The sequence below is a fragment of the Cydia splendana genome, chromosome 6, assembly GCF_910591565.1.
Source record: "Cydia splendana chromosome 6, ilCydSple1.2, whole genome shotgun sequence".
In the NCBI taxonomy this organism is placed as follows: Eukaryota; Metazoa; Arthropoda; class Insecta; order Lepidoptera; family Tortricidae; genus Cydia; species Cydia splendana.
In genome coordinates, this window is record NC_085965.1 from 8,236,008 (window position 1) to 8,249,122 (window position 13,115).

The window sequence follows — 13,115 nt, forward strand, 5'->3', positions numbered from 1 at the left end:
CATTTGCTGTCACAAATTTGCTGTCAGATTTAGTCGCAAACCGCACGCAAAGTGCACACAAATGTGTCGACACCTTGTTACGGAAAAGTGTAGACACGGCGACGACACTTTGTTTCGAAACAATTCTAGACACATTGTGTGGACTCTGTTACGACACATCTGACATTTAGTTACCACTTTGTGATTCTGCGACTGGAATGGTTATATGGGCTAGTAAATGTAAAACTGAAATTTAACAAGTTATGATTGTGGTGAAATTATTATTAGGTACAATAGTACCTAATAATGATTTTATAACATGTTAAATTCCAATATTTTAACCAAAAACGGTAAAAAAACACTAAAAATAACACTACAAACACTCCCCCGCCATACTCTCATATCGACAACAAGTCGATGAAATTTGAAAACAACACTATTGTCCGCCATATTGAATTCAATTATTAGCACCTCTGCAGTACGGGTGTCAACTCCAGTTGCCAGCAAAAAAGCGGTAATTTTAAAATTATGTTAATGTCAGAGCCATCTACCGAAATATTATGATATTTTTTTCTTTGTATCTATACTAATCACAGTGCATAATGTGACCGCTATTACCAAGCCACAAGGTCTCGTTTTGTTTTAAAAAAATGTTGAACACGACCATTACTTCGATCAACTATAGTTGACACCCGTACTGCAGCGGTGTTGCCTTACTGGCAACTCTGGTTGACACCCGTAGGTAAAGGGGTAAAGGATGACTCACGCTAGAACGGGCCGGGCCCGAGCCGCGGCGTCCGACACGTAATTTTCTATGACGGCTAACCGGTGATCAATATATTCTATAGAAAACGAAGCACCGGAAGCTCCGGCCCGGCACCGGCCCGATATAGAAAGCGAGCGAGCTATAGAAAGGCAATTAAATGATTTTCTAATTACTACTTTTACCCTAGGTAGCTAATTTAATTATTTCCTCATTTCAGAATCAGTTTCTACCTCAAATGGCTCACTAGCAAACATCCGCAATGGGCAGCGGCCTCAGCACCGCGACCAGCAAGAAGCCCCGGAAACCAGACTCGCAGGCCGAGTCTTCCCGGGTCCTGTTCCTGTTGTACCTCATACATAGGACTTGGAATGTACTGGTCGAACATGTGGACGCTAAAAGCGCTAGGTAAGTTCCGTAAACCCCACTTTGAAACTAAAGGGGCCCACTGATTAACAGTCCGCCGGACGGTATCGGCCTGTCAGTTAGAACAAAATTTTGACAGTGCCGAACAACTGACAGGCCGATGCCGTCCGGCGGACTGTTAATCAGTGGGCCCCTTAAGGAAAGGGACTAGGTAATCCTAGTCTACGGGAGGCGTCGCAGATAGAATGCCGCAAGCTATCCCATGACGCTCCCCTAACGGTAAAGAGGGTGACGCCGCAGGGGATGTTAGTGGGTATTCTCCTCCCCTCCCTCTGGCTAGCAGAAGATGTTATGGGAGGAGGGAGTCCCACATAGCACCCCCCAATGGAATTCCCCAGTCCGGGGCTGAGATGCGTAAATGCATTAATCTAGCCAGCAAACCATAGCAAGTCATCGACGAAATCGTCTCTAAAAAGAAAACCCTCAAAGTGGACTGATATGCCCAGTTTTCTCAGTTCAGTTTTCAGTTCCCTCATAGCGCTGCGCTAGGTTTGATTCAACACCGCAACATGATGTCAACAGGTTATGCAGTCATGCTGTCAGCACTGTCCATCAACCTGAAATCGCAGGCTTTGGAAAACTTCACACGTCATAGTATTTTCCTCCTGCTTGCGTCGTATTCCTCAATACTGAGGGTCGTGATCTCCCTTATGTATCACTTTCTCTCTTATAATCTTTCTCCATCTGTTTCTGTTCTGTGTTGTTTATGTCATAGTCACAGATAAGATCTGTGGTCATAGTATTTTACCTCTATTCAAAATTAAACCATTTCATTCTCCGGTTTCCAGATGGCGCGGCTCCCAAACCGTCCCAAGCTCGCGCCGGTTCGACTCGGCCAGCATGCCGGATTCCGACCCCGGCTCCTGCTACTCCTCCTGCAGCTGCAGCTACTGCCAGCTCCGGGAATGTGCCCAGGATTGTGTCAGGTAAGAATCTCAGGGAGGGGTGAGGGAGGGGAGGGGTTAAGTTTACTCCTAGATTTACATGTGCTTGACTGACTCGGACCAAGGCTCCTGCTACTCCTCCTGCAGCTGCAGCTACTGCCAGCTCCGGGAATGTGCCCAGGATTGTGTCAGGTGAGCAGGCAACAATCTAATCTTCCTAGATCCCTATTTGAGCAGGGTTAAATCCACCTATATATGGATAATATACCATCACACTTACCACCGTCCATTGACCACCAAACTTGCACATGCCGAACCCCGGACCTCGGCTCCTGCTACTCCTCCTGCAGCTATTGCCAGCTCCGGGAATGTGCCCAGGATTTTGTCAAGTAAGAATCTCAGGGATCTACATGAAAGTCTCCAGGTCCATCTCCCAAGATTGCTACTTAAGTAGGGTTAAGTTTACTCCTAGATTTACATGGGCTTGACTGACTCGGACCAAGGCTCCTGCTACCCCTGCAGCTGCAGCTACTGTCAGCTTCGGGAATGTGCCCAGGATTGTGTCAGGTGAGCAGGCAATAATCTAATCTTCCTAGATCCCTACTTGAGCAGGGTTAAATTAACCTATATACCATCGTACATTGACCACCAAACTTGGACCTGCTGGACTCGGACCCCGGCTGCTACTACTTCTGCAGCTACTGCTGGTTCCGGGAATGTGCCCAGGATTGTGTCAAGTAAGAATCTCAGGGATCAGTCATCAGTCATGTCTATGAAGTTCGTTATAAGTGATTTTCGTAAGTCAGAGAAATAATTATTGTATTTGTGTTCATTATATCTATCCGGGCTCTGTCTTCTATTTTTTATTTAATGTATCTTTTTTTCTGTTTCAGGTAAGAGGAACGGCTATACAGACATCTCGGCTTCATCTCCATAAGTTTTCGTCACAAAATATGAAATGATGTAAGGCTAAGATCCGAGCCCTACATCATTTCGATCGCAGATAGTTTGAATTTCACATAGCTCGTGCTATTGGTCACTATTGGTTTTCATACAAACTAACTTTGACGAACTATGATTAGTCATAATTAAACATACAAATTGAGTAAGGGGCTACCAACAGTTTTCTTCGATTTTTGACAAGTTTGAATCGTATCTCCTACATTTGCCCTACAGATAGAGTTATAAGACAAACGGCTATCGGTTCTTCAATCTAATACCTCCCTTTTGATTTACCGTATTTTGAAAGCAATTAATAGAAACTAATTTTTTTATTATTTTTTTAAACATTGTTTAAAAAACACTTTATCGTAACTAGATTTTTGTGAAGTCTACAATTTAGGTTCGTCTTTGACGTCTCGAAAAACGTGACTAAGATTTTAATTTTTAACTAATTAACACAAAAGTCATGGGCAGGAAACCAGTTTTTGCCTTGCATTTTACTTTGATGCCAAATATCTCGAAGACAATGAACTTTGAAGTAAATATGGGATACTATATTGCCTAAAGCCGTTGCTGTTAATATGATACGCTACAAAAAACATTAAAAAATTAAGGGATTCAGATCGAAGTTCATTGGCGTGGGGGAGCCACTTAAGTTATGCGATAACTTTGGATGTAAAGTTGCCAATCCAGTAACCACGAAGGCGGAGTACCAGTGCCATCTATTTCAGCTGTCAAAATAATAGTACATCGGATATACCTCTATATTACCTATACTTTTGGGATAATAGTTACTTATCTTATCTTATCTAATAGATCTTTCCGGTTTATACGCCAGGGACGCACGACCACGCTAGGTCATCTAATGTTGTGTAAGAATATTATTGATGGACTAGAGTTAGACCAAGACAAGTCTGCAGCGATTTCGATAGCACACGCAATGCAAGTGTTATTTTAAAAGTCAAACTTCTATGAAATTATGACGTGTAAATGACATTTGCCCTGCGTGGGCTATCAAAATCGTTGCAGACTTTTCTTGGTCTTATTCTATCTTCATAGACTAGACACGTGTTGAGAGTCATGACACCCATCTTTATTTATGTTTGGGACCTACTCTTGTTGCGAACACAACCTTTTATTTGTATAAAATCTCAATACATTCCTAATGCAGTAGCTAAACGCCCCTAAAAAAATGGAAAAAGATACCAAAGGAAAAAATTTAATGATTCACCAACTCTGACGAGCTTTTAATTGTAATTCTGTTCGCAGATTGCTGCTGAATACAAAAAATTATAAAACGATATACAGGGTGACCTTAGCCATTCGACAAACCCTGAAATCCCACGTAGGGTTACTTCACAGAAATGCTCTAACGGTAATATTTTTTTAATTAGAACAATAGATAAAAAAATATATTATCAAACAAAAGTTATTTCCAACAATTGACAACAAAAAGAAACATACTGTATTAATCATTGGCAGTGCTTTTGACAATATGTTAGAAAATGTGCGGCAATGATGACATTTGTCAAAAGTCAGAATCTTATTAAATGTCATAAATAAAAAAGATAATCAAAACGGTCGAAGAAGGTTTCATACTATTTATTACCTCAGGAGCTACTAACACATACAGGTTGCTACAAAGTAAAAAAATCGTAATTTGTTAATTTCTTCGTAACCGCTACACCGATTGTTATGATACTTTGTATACTGGTTCTAAATACCCTGATGCATATGTACATTTCGGCTTTGTCCAATGGCTAGGGAAACCCTGTATTTTGTAGGTAGCTATTTCTATCCAATGCCATCTTGCCTCCATCAAGCTTACCAAGCACGGTCATTAGACAAAATCCTTAAACGCAAGCTTTTCGGAGATCATTCCACTAAATTACCTCAACAGATAACCGCAAAGAAAACTCTTTATTTTTAAAAGCCATTAAAAGGTTTAATCGGCCAGCTACGTTCAAACATTGTAAATTCGTACGTAACTTTAATAAAATCGTATCGTACTTTTATTTTACACGCATATTTGAACTTTAAGTACACGGCATAAGTGACAGTTTTAAGTAAAAAGGTTTTTAACGGTACGAATTTGCGAAATATATCATAAAACGTGCCCTGACCTGCGGTTGATAAATGCGAAAAGTTTAAAATTAACCCAAATCTACCCTAACACATAATCGACTTTACGTGTATAAGGTTAAGGTTCATATTGCAATGAGTTTTTTTATGAAGATTGCTGAGGCGCTGATAGCTTACTTAAACACGTTTCCTGATTTATTTTTAGGAAAAGGTCGGTAACGATTGAATTGAAAAAAGTTGCTTTTCTATAGAGCAAAATGAGTAACACGATTTGACTTCCGCTTTGGTCCCTTTTGCATAAAAAGTTCTCTTCAAAATGTATATCAATTCAAATATATTCACAAAACGAAGTAAGGTTAAACGGTACGGTATTGAGCAACCGAACGTGGAGGGTATTTTTTATATTTTGTAGTTAGATGTAAGACCAAAAAAAGTCTGCAGAGATTTTGATAGCCCACGCAGTGCAAGTGTTCTTTTAAACGTCAAACTCCTATTAAATTATGACGTATAAATAACACTTGCACTGCGTGGGCTATCAAAATTGCTGCAGTTTTTTCTTGGTCTAACTTTACACAGGATACACACAATTTTTCGGAAACACCTTCAGGGTCTCCGAAATCAATAGCTAGAAATAGTCAACGGGATTTGGCAGGGATCAATGTTGCAGTTAATTGAAAATAAGGGTTAGCAAAAACCTAAAGTTCGCCTTTAGTGCATAACTTCGTAATCATTAGAATACTGCATAATATTATTCAACACTTAGGATTTGGATTCAGTTTTAGAATAATTTTTATAATACAATAATGTTAAGCCAAGTTCTGGAGGACGGTGGAAAAGTTAGGCTACCTATCTGTCCAGGACCGGTCCTACCGCGTAAGGCGACAGAGGGGAAAGAAGGCCGCGGGGGACGGACCCGCGCCAGAGCCTATACAACCACCAAGACGAGCGCGCGCGCGCATCCCTAAAAATTAAAATAGAAATAGTTCAGCATGTAACTTTCCCAGAAATAAATGTTAATATCAAGAATCTGCAGTTTTCATCATCAACAAAAGTGGCGACCGTGACAGGACACATAAGAAATGAAGAAGGACACTACAGGTTAAACTAAAACCCGTTATTTAACGGACATCATTTGAACTTCGCCATACGACGCATCGACGAGCTGGGCTGGATATTATGCGACATAAGTGAAGAGTGGTACCTACAACGCGGCGAGTCAGCGTTATTACAGATGAGTAGCCCAATCCTTTCATTTATTTCCTAAATATTCCCTCTTCAAGTTTGTGTGATCGGCGAGTTTGATCACGAGTGTGTAACACTAATATTCTTTGTGCACTAAGTGTCGTGTTAATCTAGAAGTTAGTTTCTTTTTTGCATGTACACCACGGTGCTTACATATTTTTACGTGGTTTAGCTCTTAATATTTTTAAGCAATTGCAATATTTCCGCTTCGCTAGCCCTTTATAAAAGTGTTTACTTAAATCAAGCACTGCTTAATGCTACGGTGGTAAATAAATGCTTAAATACCTTAATTTCATAGCTAAACGCTTAATTTGCACGTAAATATATACATTATAAATAAAAGCGCAGCGTTTTCGTGACATAAAAAATATAATTTATCGTTCTTTATTTCCAATAAGGCTTCTCAAACTCGTAATTTATTTATTTATCTTAAAATAACTTTATTTCTAAAAGCAAACTATCTTTATGTCCCTATAAGTTGCTCGATACTTTATTTCTTCGCTTAAAAGTAAAATCAATCGTAAACATAATTATAATAAAACCATTTTGCTAATTATTTTCGCCGAACATTCCAGGCGGACCGCTTACGTAACCGGCAAGTGGCCGTTGCTACCTGCACTGTCATCGTGCACTGTGAATCGCACGGCGCGGCACCGTGTCTCAGCGTGTCGAGTCGCTCGCGTTATCAGAGCGCACCTCGCACGGCACTGTGTCTACACGGCGCGCAACTGCTACTTCATTTTTAACTGGTTTGATGCACATTTTACTTTACTTAACTCATTGATTGCGTTACGTTTTTAGCTTTCAAAATGGTTGAAACTTCTGGCGTTGATCCTGATGGAAAGAAATTGAAAGAGTTAACTAAATTACGGGGCACTATTAAGGGTCGTTTAACACGATTTAAAGATTATGTTTCTGTCTTGAATGCATGTAAACAAGAGGAAATAACTGACTTAAAACTTAAAGAATTGAAATTTCGTTTAGAACGAATTGAAAACTTGTTGTTTGAGTTTAATGAAGTTCAGTCTCAAATTGAAATGTTTTCGTCTGAGGAAGATGATAGTGAGGTGGATAATTTTGAAAGCGTTTTTTATAGCACTTTATCTTTAGCTCAGCATATACTGGACACGCGTCTTAAAGTTCATGAAGAAAAGGAAGGGAGCCTTCACTCTGCTCGCTCCTCATGTTCAAATACGTGTAGTCATCATCATCATAACTCAAATATCAAACTACCCACTATAAAACTACCTACCTATGACGGAAATTATTTGAAGTGGCTTGAATTTAGAGACACTTTTGAGTCGTTAATTCACTCCAATGATTCCATATCGGACATAAATAAATTCCATTACTTGAGGTCATCATTGGAGGGAGGTGCGGCTTTAATAATCAAATCAATAGAGTTTAGCTCAAAAAATTATACTGTTGCGTGGGATTTAGTACGTGAACGATATGATAACAAAAAGGTTCTTATCAATAACCACTTAAAAGCGTTATTTGAAATAGAAGGCATCTCAAGTGAGTCTCACAAAGCAATACGGTTCATGATAGACTATGTGTCAAAAAACTTAAGAGCGCTTGATACTCTAGAGCAGCCCACGGACAAATGAGATGTTCTCATCATATACTTAGTGTCTACTAAATTAGATGCAACCACCTTCACTAAATGGGAGGAACATAAAAATACGTTCAAGGACTTACCGAGCTTATCCGATTTTATGCAGTTTTTGCGTAACCGTGCTGATATTCTTGAGACCATGGCGATTAGCAGAAGCGACAAACGTGATAGTAAACCTAATATCTTTAAAAATAATCAGAAACCTGAACCTAATAAAAACAAGGAATAACCTCATAATAAAACATTAAAAAGTTTTGTTGCCTCTGCTAGCGCCAAACCGACATTTTCGTGTCCATTCTGTAATCAGCAGCACCGGATTATAAATTGTCCTTCCTTTAAGCAGCTGTCACCTGAAAAAAGATGCGATGAAGTTTCTAAATTAAAACTTTGCTCCAATTGTCTACGCAGGGGTCACGCAACAAATGAATGTCGGATTTTGGGTACATGTAAGATCTGCAAAAACAAACATAATACATTATTGCATGTAGATAGTTACAAGCCTGAAACAAGTACTACCGTAAATCATTGTAGCTACGCACCTGTGTCCCTGCCGGCCTGTTCTTCGGGTGAAGTTGTCCTTGGCACCGCCATAATCAAAGTCATAAATCCTAAAAATAATAGTACTTACCTTGCACGTGCGTTCCTCGACGGGGGTAGTCAACCATGCTTCATCACGACAGACCTGAAAGAAAAACTCGGATACGTTAGTAATGGTACAAATACATCATGTGTATTCGGCTTAATGAAACAGCAAACTCCAATATATGATAGTTGCGAAGTAACGATACAATCATGTGTAAATGATTTCGGTACACGTCTTAAATGTCTAGTGGTTCCTGACATCACAGGGACACTCCCTAATTCCCCAATAAATGTATCAGAACTTAACTTACCTGATAACATTCAACTGGCGGATCCTAACTTCTTCCGCCCTTCCAAAATTGATATACTAATAGGTGCAGAGTTGTTCTATGATCTCTTGTGTTACAACAAAATAGAGCTAGGCCCAGAAAAGCCGCTGCTTGTCGAAACTAGGTTAGGTTGGATGGTGGCAGGTCGTCGTTATATTTCCGATCTGCAACCAAAGCGTCAAGAATATTGTAACTTCACCAAAGAAATCAGTGATCAACTGGCAAAGTTTTGGAGCCTTGAAGAAGTTCCAACCACAAAACCAACTTTGTCAGCTGATGACGAGTTCTGTGAACGCTACTTTACTGCAACTACGAAGCGCCTTGATGATGGTAGGTTTTCAGTTTTCATGCCCTTTAAAGAGACTCCAGAGGTAGCTCTTGGTGACTCTTACAGCATGGCTGAAAAGCGCTTCTACAGTCTTGAGAAAAAACTTAATAAAGATCCTCACTTTAAAAATGAGTATTGAAAATTTATTCGTGAATACGAGGAGCTAGGTCACTTAACTGAGATTAGCAGGCCTCAATTCGGGTACTTTATGCCCCATCATGCTGTGATTCGCGAACGCAGCGAAACTACGCGCTTGCGCGTTGTTTTTGACTCGTCAGCGAAATCATCCTCAAACAAGTCACTTAATAGCATTCAGCACGTTGGCCCCGTAGTCCAGGATGAGTTGTTTAACATACTCATTCGCTACCGCCAGCATAAGTACGTGTTGTCTGGAGACATTCAAAAAATGTATAGACAAATCATGATAGATGAGTCACAAAGACATCTCCAGCTTATTTTATGGAGAGAGCAGGATAACATGCCTCTTAAAACTCTGCAGCTGAACACAGTGACATACGGTACTGTATGTGCACCTTACTTAAGCACTCGGTGCCTGGTTCAGTTAGCAATGGAATGTTCTGATCCTGTCGTGTCTAAGGTAATAAAAAACGACTTTTACGTCGACGACCTCTTGACAGGTGCCGCGACGGTGGGCGAACTAGCTCACATCCTAAAGTCGGTTACCGAGGTCCTTAACTCTGCTGGTCTTCCTATACACAAATTTAAGACAAATTGTCCAGAAATATTTCAGGAAGCCACAAAATCCGACTCTCATAATTTGTCAAAAGAGTCAAGTGTACTGGGAGTACTGTGGGCACCTAGTACTGACACTCTCAGATTCGAAATAAACATAAACAAAGTTGATCATAAAGTCACCAAACGCATAATTCTATCGAATACATGTAAGATCTTCGATCCTTTAGGTTTGCTAAGCCCGTGCACAATAACACTTAAAATTCTGTTACAGAAGCTTTGGGAACTTAAATTAGAATGGGACGCAGAGGTGCCAAAGAGCATAAAAAAGACATGGGATAGGATCATTAAAAACTTAGACATGTTGCTTGCACTTTCAATCCCCAGGTCTGTTCTGTGCGCTTGCCCTGTCTCCACAGATCTTCATTGTTTCGTGGATGCCTCACAAGACGCGTATGCTGCTTGTGTGTATTTACGCTCAACTAACGATGAGGGTATCGTAAGCATCCACCTATTATGCGCCAAAACGCGCGTTGTTCCCTTGAAACCTGTTATGATTCCCAGGCTCGAATTATGTGCTGCTCTTTTAGGAGCGCGGCTTGCAACAAAGGTTTGTGAAGCTTTGCGGTGCAAAGTTAACACTAGAACGTTTTGGTCTGACTCGACAATAACCATAGGATGGATTAAAACTCAGCCGAAACTCTTAAAGACTTTCGTTTGCAACAGAGTTAATGAAATCCATGAATTGACAGAACGCGAATCATGGAGACATGTACCGACTCACCTGAATCCAGCGGACATGGCTTCTCGAGGCGTTGAACCCAGCGCGCTTGTTGATTCTGCGCTGTGGTGGAACGGTCCTAAGTTTCTGTCAAAACCTGAATCTGAATGGCCTCAGCAGCTAACTGGGCATTCAGAAACTCAATTGCCTGAAATTAAAGTTCATCATGTCCGAAACGATAGTCCAAAATTCGTAAAATTTGAAAATTTCTCGAATCCTTTACGCCTTCAGCGAGCATTCGCATATGTATACAGGTTCATAAATAACTGCAGAAATCATAAGAACAAAACGGTGGGTTCTCTTAATGAAACTGAACTTCATCAATCTCTTACCTTCCTTCTTAAAACCGCTCAGCAGGATTCCTTTGGATTTGAGATAAATGCACTTCAAGAACACAAGTCGCTTAAAAGGTCCAATGTTCTGCAATTATCTCCCTTTATTGATGAAAAGGGACTGCTGCGAGTAGGTGGTCGGTTAAAACACGCGAACCTTAATTACGATGCCAAGCACCCTATTCTATTGCGATCAAACCATCGTCTTACCAAAATCTTGATGTCAAGTGAGCACTTAAGATTATTCCATGCTGGTCCTCAATTGCTTCTCAGCTCTTTCAGAGAAACATACTGGCCTATTGGGGGAAGAACACTAGCTAGAAGCATTGTGCATAAATGCGTCGCTTGTGTCAGGATGAAAGGTAAGACGATGGAACCATTAATGGGTAATCTACCTACGACTAGGGTGTCTCAATCTTATCCTTTCCAGGTTACTGGAACCGATTTTGCTGGCCCTTTCATGATTGCCAGCAAAACAGGTCGCGGCAGTAGAACCACAAAATGCTATCTGTGCATCTTTATTTGTTTCTCTACTAAAGCTGTGCACCTTGAGACGGTCAGTGATCTCACAACCCAAGCTTTCATTTCTTGCCTTAAGAGATTTATCGCTAGAAGAGGTAAACCTGATTACATTTGCTGTGATAATGGCAAAAATTACGTCGGAGCAAACAATGAGTTAGGCAGAGTGTTGCAGTCAAACCTAAGTAGCATAACTGAATTTGCGACTAATAAGGGCATAAAGTTTGTTTTCAATCCCCCATACTCTCCAACTTTTGGCGGCCTCTGGGAGGCTGGCGTAAAGAGTGCCAAATTTCATCTTAAACGTATAGCAGGGAATGTTAGTCTTACATACGAGGGGTTAAGCACGCTTTTCACTCAAATTGAAGCGATCCTTAACTCCCGACCCCTAACTCCTTTATCACCTGACCCAAACGACCTTTCTCCTTTGACCCCAGGGCACTTCCTCATCGGGCGGCCGCTGACGTCACTACCAAGCCCGCAGAAGCCTGAAAACATGAAGATTCGCACAAGGTACCAATTGGTCGAACAGCTCCGATGCAACTTCTGGGAGAGATGGAGAAAAGAATATCTGGCCGAACTGCAACAAAGAACAAAATGGCGTTCCCGGCAGATAAACCTTAAAAAAGGGGATCTGGTGGTCTTCAAAGAACCCAATTTACCACCACTTAAATGGAGACTCGGCCGAGTTCAGCAACTTTACCCCGGCGATGACGGAGTGGCCAGAGTCGCTGACTTTCTGACTTACCGAGGCGTTGAACGGCGAGGCGTCAACAAAGTCTGCCCTTTGCCAACCACAACGGAGAAGTCTGATGTCTTGGAAGAAGCTGCAAGTCCTTCCAAGGGCGGGGAGGATGTCCAGGACCGGTCCTACCGCGTAAGGCGACAGAGGGGAAAGAAGGCTGCGGGGGACGGCCCCGCGCCAGAGCCTATACAACCACCAAGACGAGCGCGCGCGCGCATCCCTAAAAATTAAAATAGAAATAGTTCAGCATGTAACTTTCCAAGAAATAAATGTTAATATCAAGAATCTGCAGTTTTCATCATCAACAGGTAGTAGTAGGTAGTATTTTTTTTATTTCAAAACAATTTTTACACAGTTCCATTTATTGTGAATTCAATTAATATCTAAAATATGTATATGTTGGGCATCAATGGTGCAGGTGGGGTTCTCTACGGTATATATTTTGCCAATCTGATTTTCAAGGAATTGCAACATTTGCAATATGGCTCTATCTTTGGGTTCTACAATCACGGAGCGTGACTGTACATTGTACCAAAGAGAATTTAAAATAGAGTTACAGTCATGGTAAATTATGTAGCTACATCAGTATATTTACTGCCATCTTTCGACAGAAGATTAAACCTGTTAGAACGCCATCTACTCGAGAGTAGGTAGGTACGGTGCAATCTTTTCGGGCGATGGCGCTATAACCTTTGGCTTACAGTCAAGTAGATGGCGTTAATTTCAATATTTAGCAAATTAAGACATATCAGTGAAATAATAAGGATCAAAGTCAAATGGCGTTCTACAGTTTTAATCTTCTGTCGAATAATGGCAGTAAATTTACAGTGGCTACATAATTTACTTTGACAATCCGCCTCTATACACTCT

The 13,115-nt window shown here is 40.8% G+C and overlaps 1 protein-coding gene across 2 annotated transcripts in view; it reads left to right on the forward strand.

The window, feature by feature from the left end:
* The first annotated feature begins 963 nt into the window (after window positions 1-963).
* Window positions 964-13,115, forward strand: part of LOC134791283 (uncharacterized) — a 183,070-nt gene continuing 170,918 nt past the window's right edge. For both annotated transcript variants that reach the window (XM_063762274.1, XM_063762275.1), the window contains exons 1-2: window positions 964-1,150; window positions 1,957-2,094. In XM_063762274.1, the coding sequence (XP_063618344.1) occupies window positions 1,005-1,150; window positions 1,957-2,094 (284 nt within the window). In that variant the 5' untranslated portion in view covers window positions 964-1,004. The remainder of the gene's footprint in view (window positions 1,151-1,956; window positions 2,095-13,115) is intronic.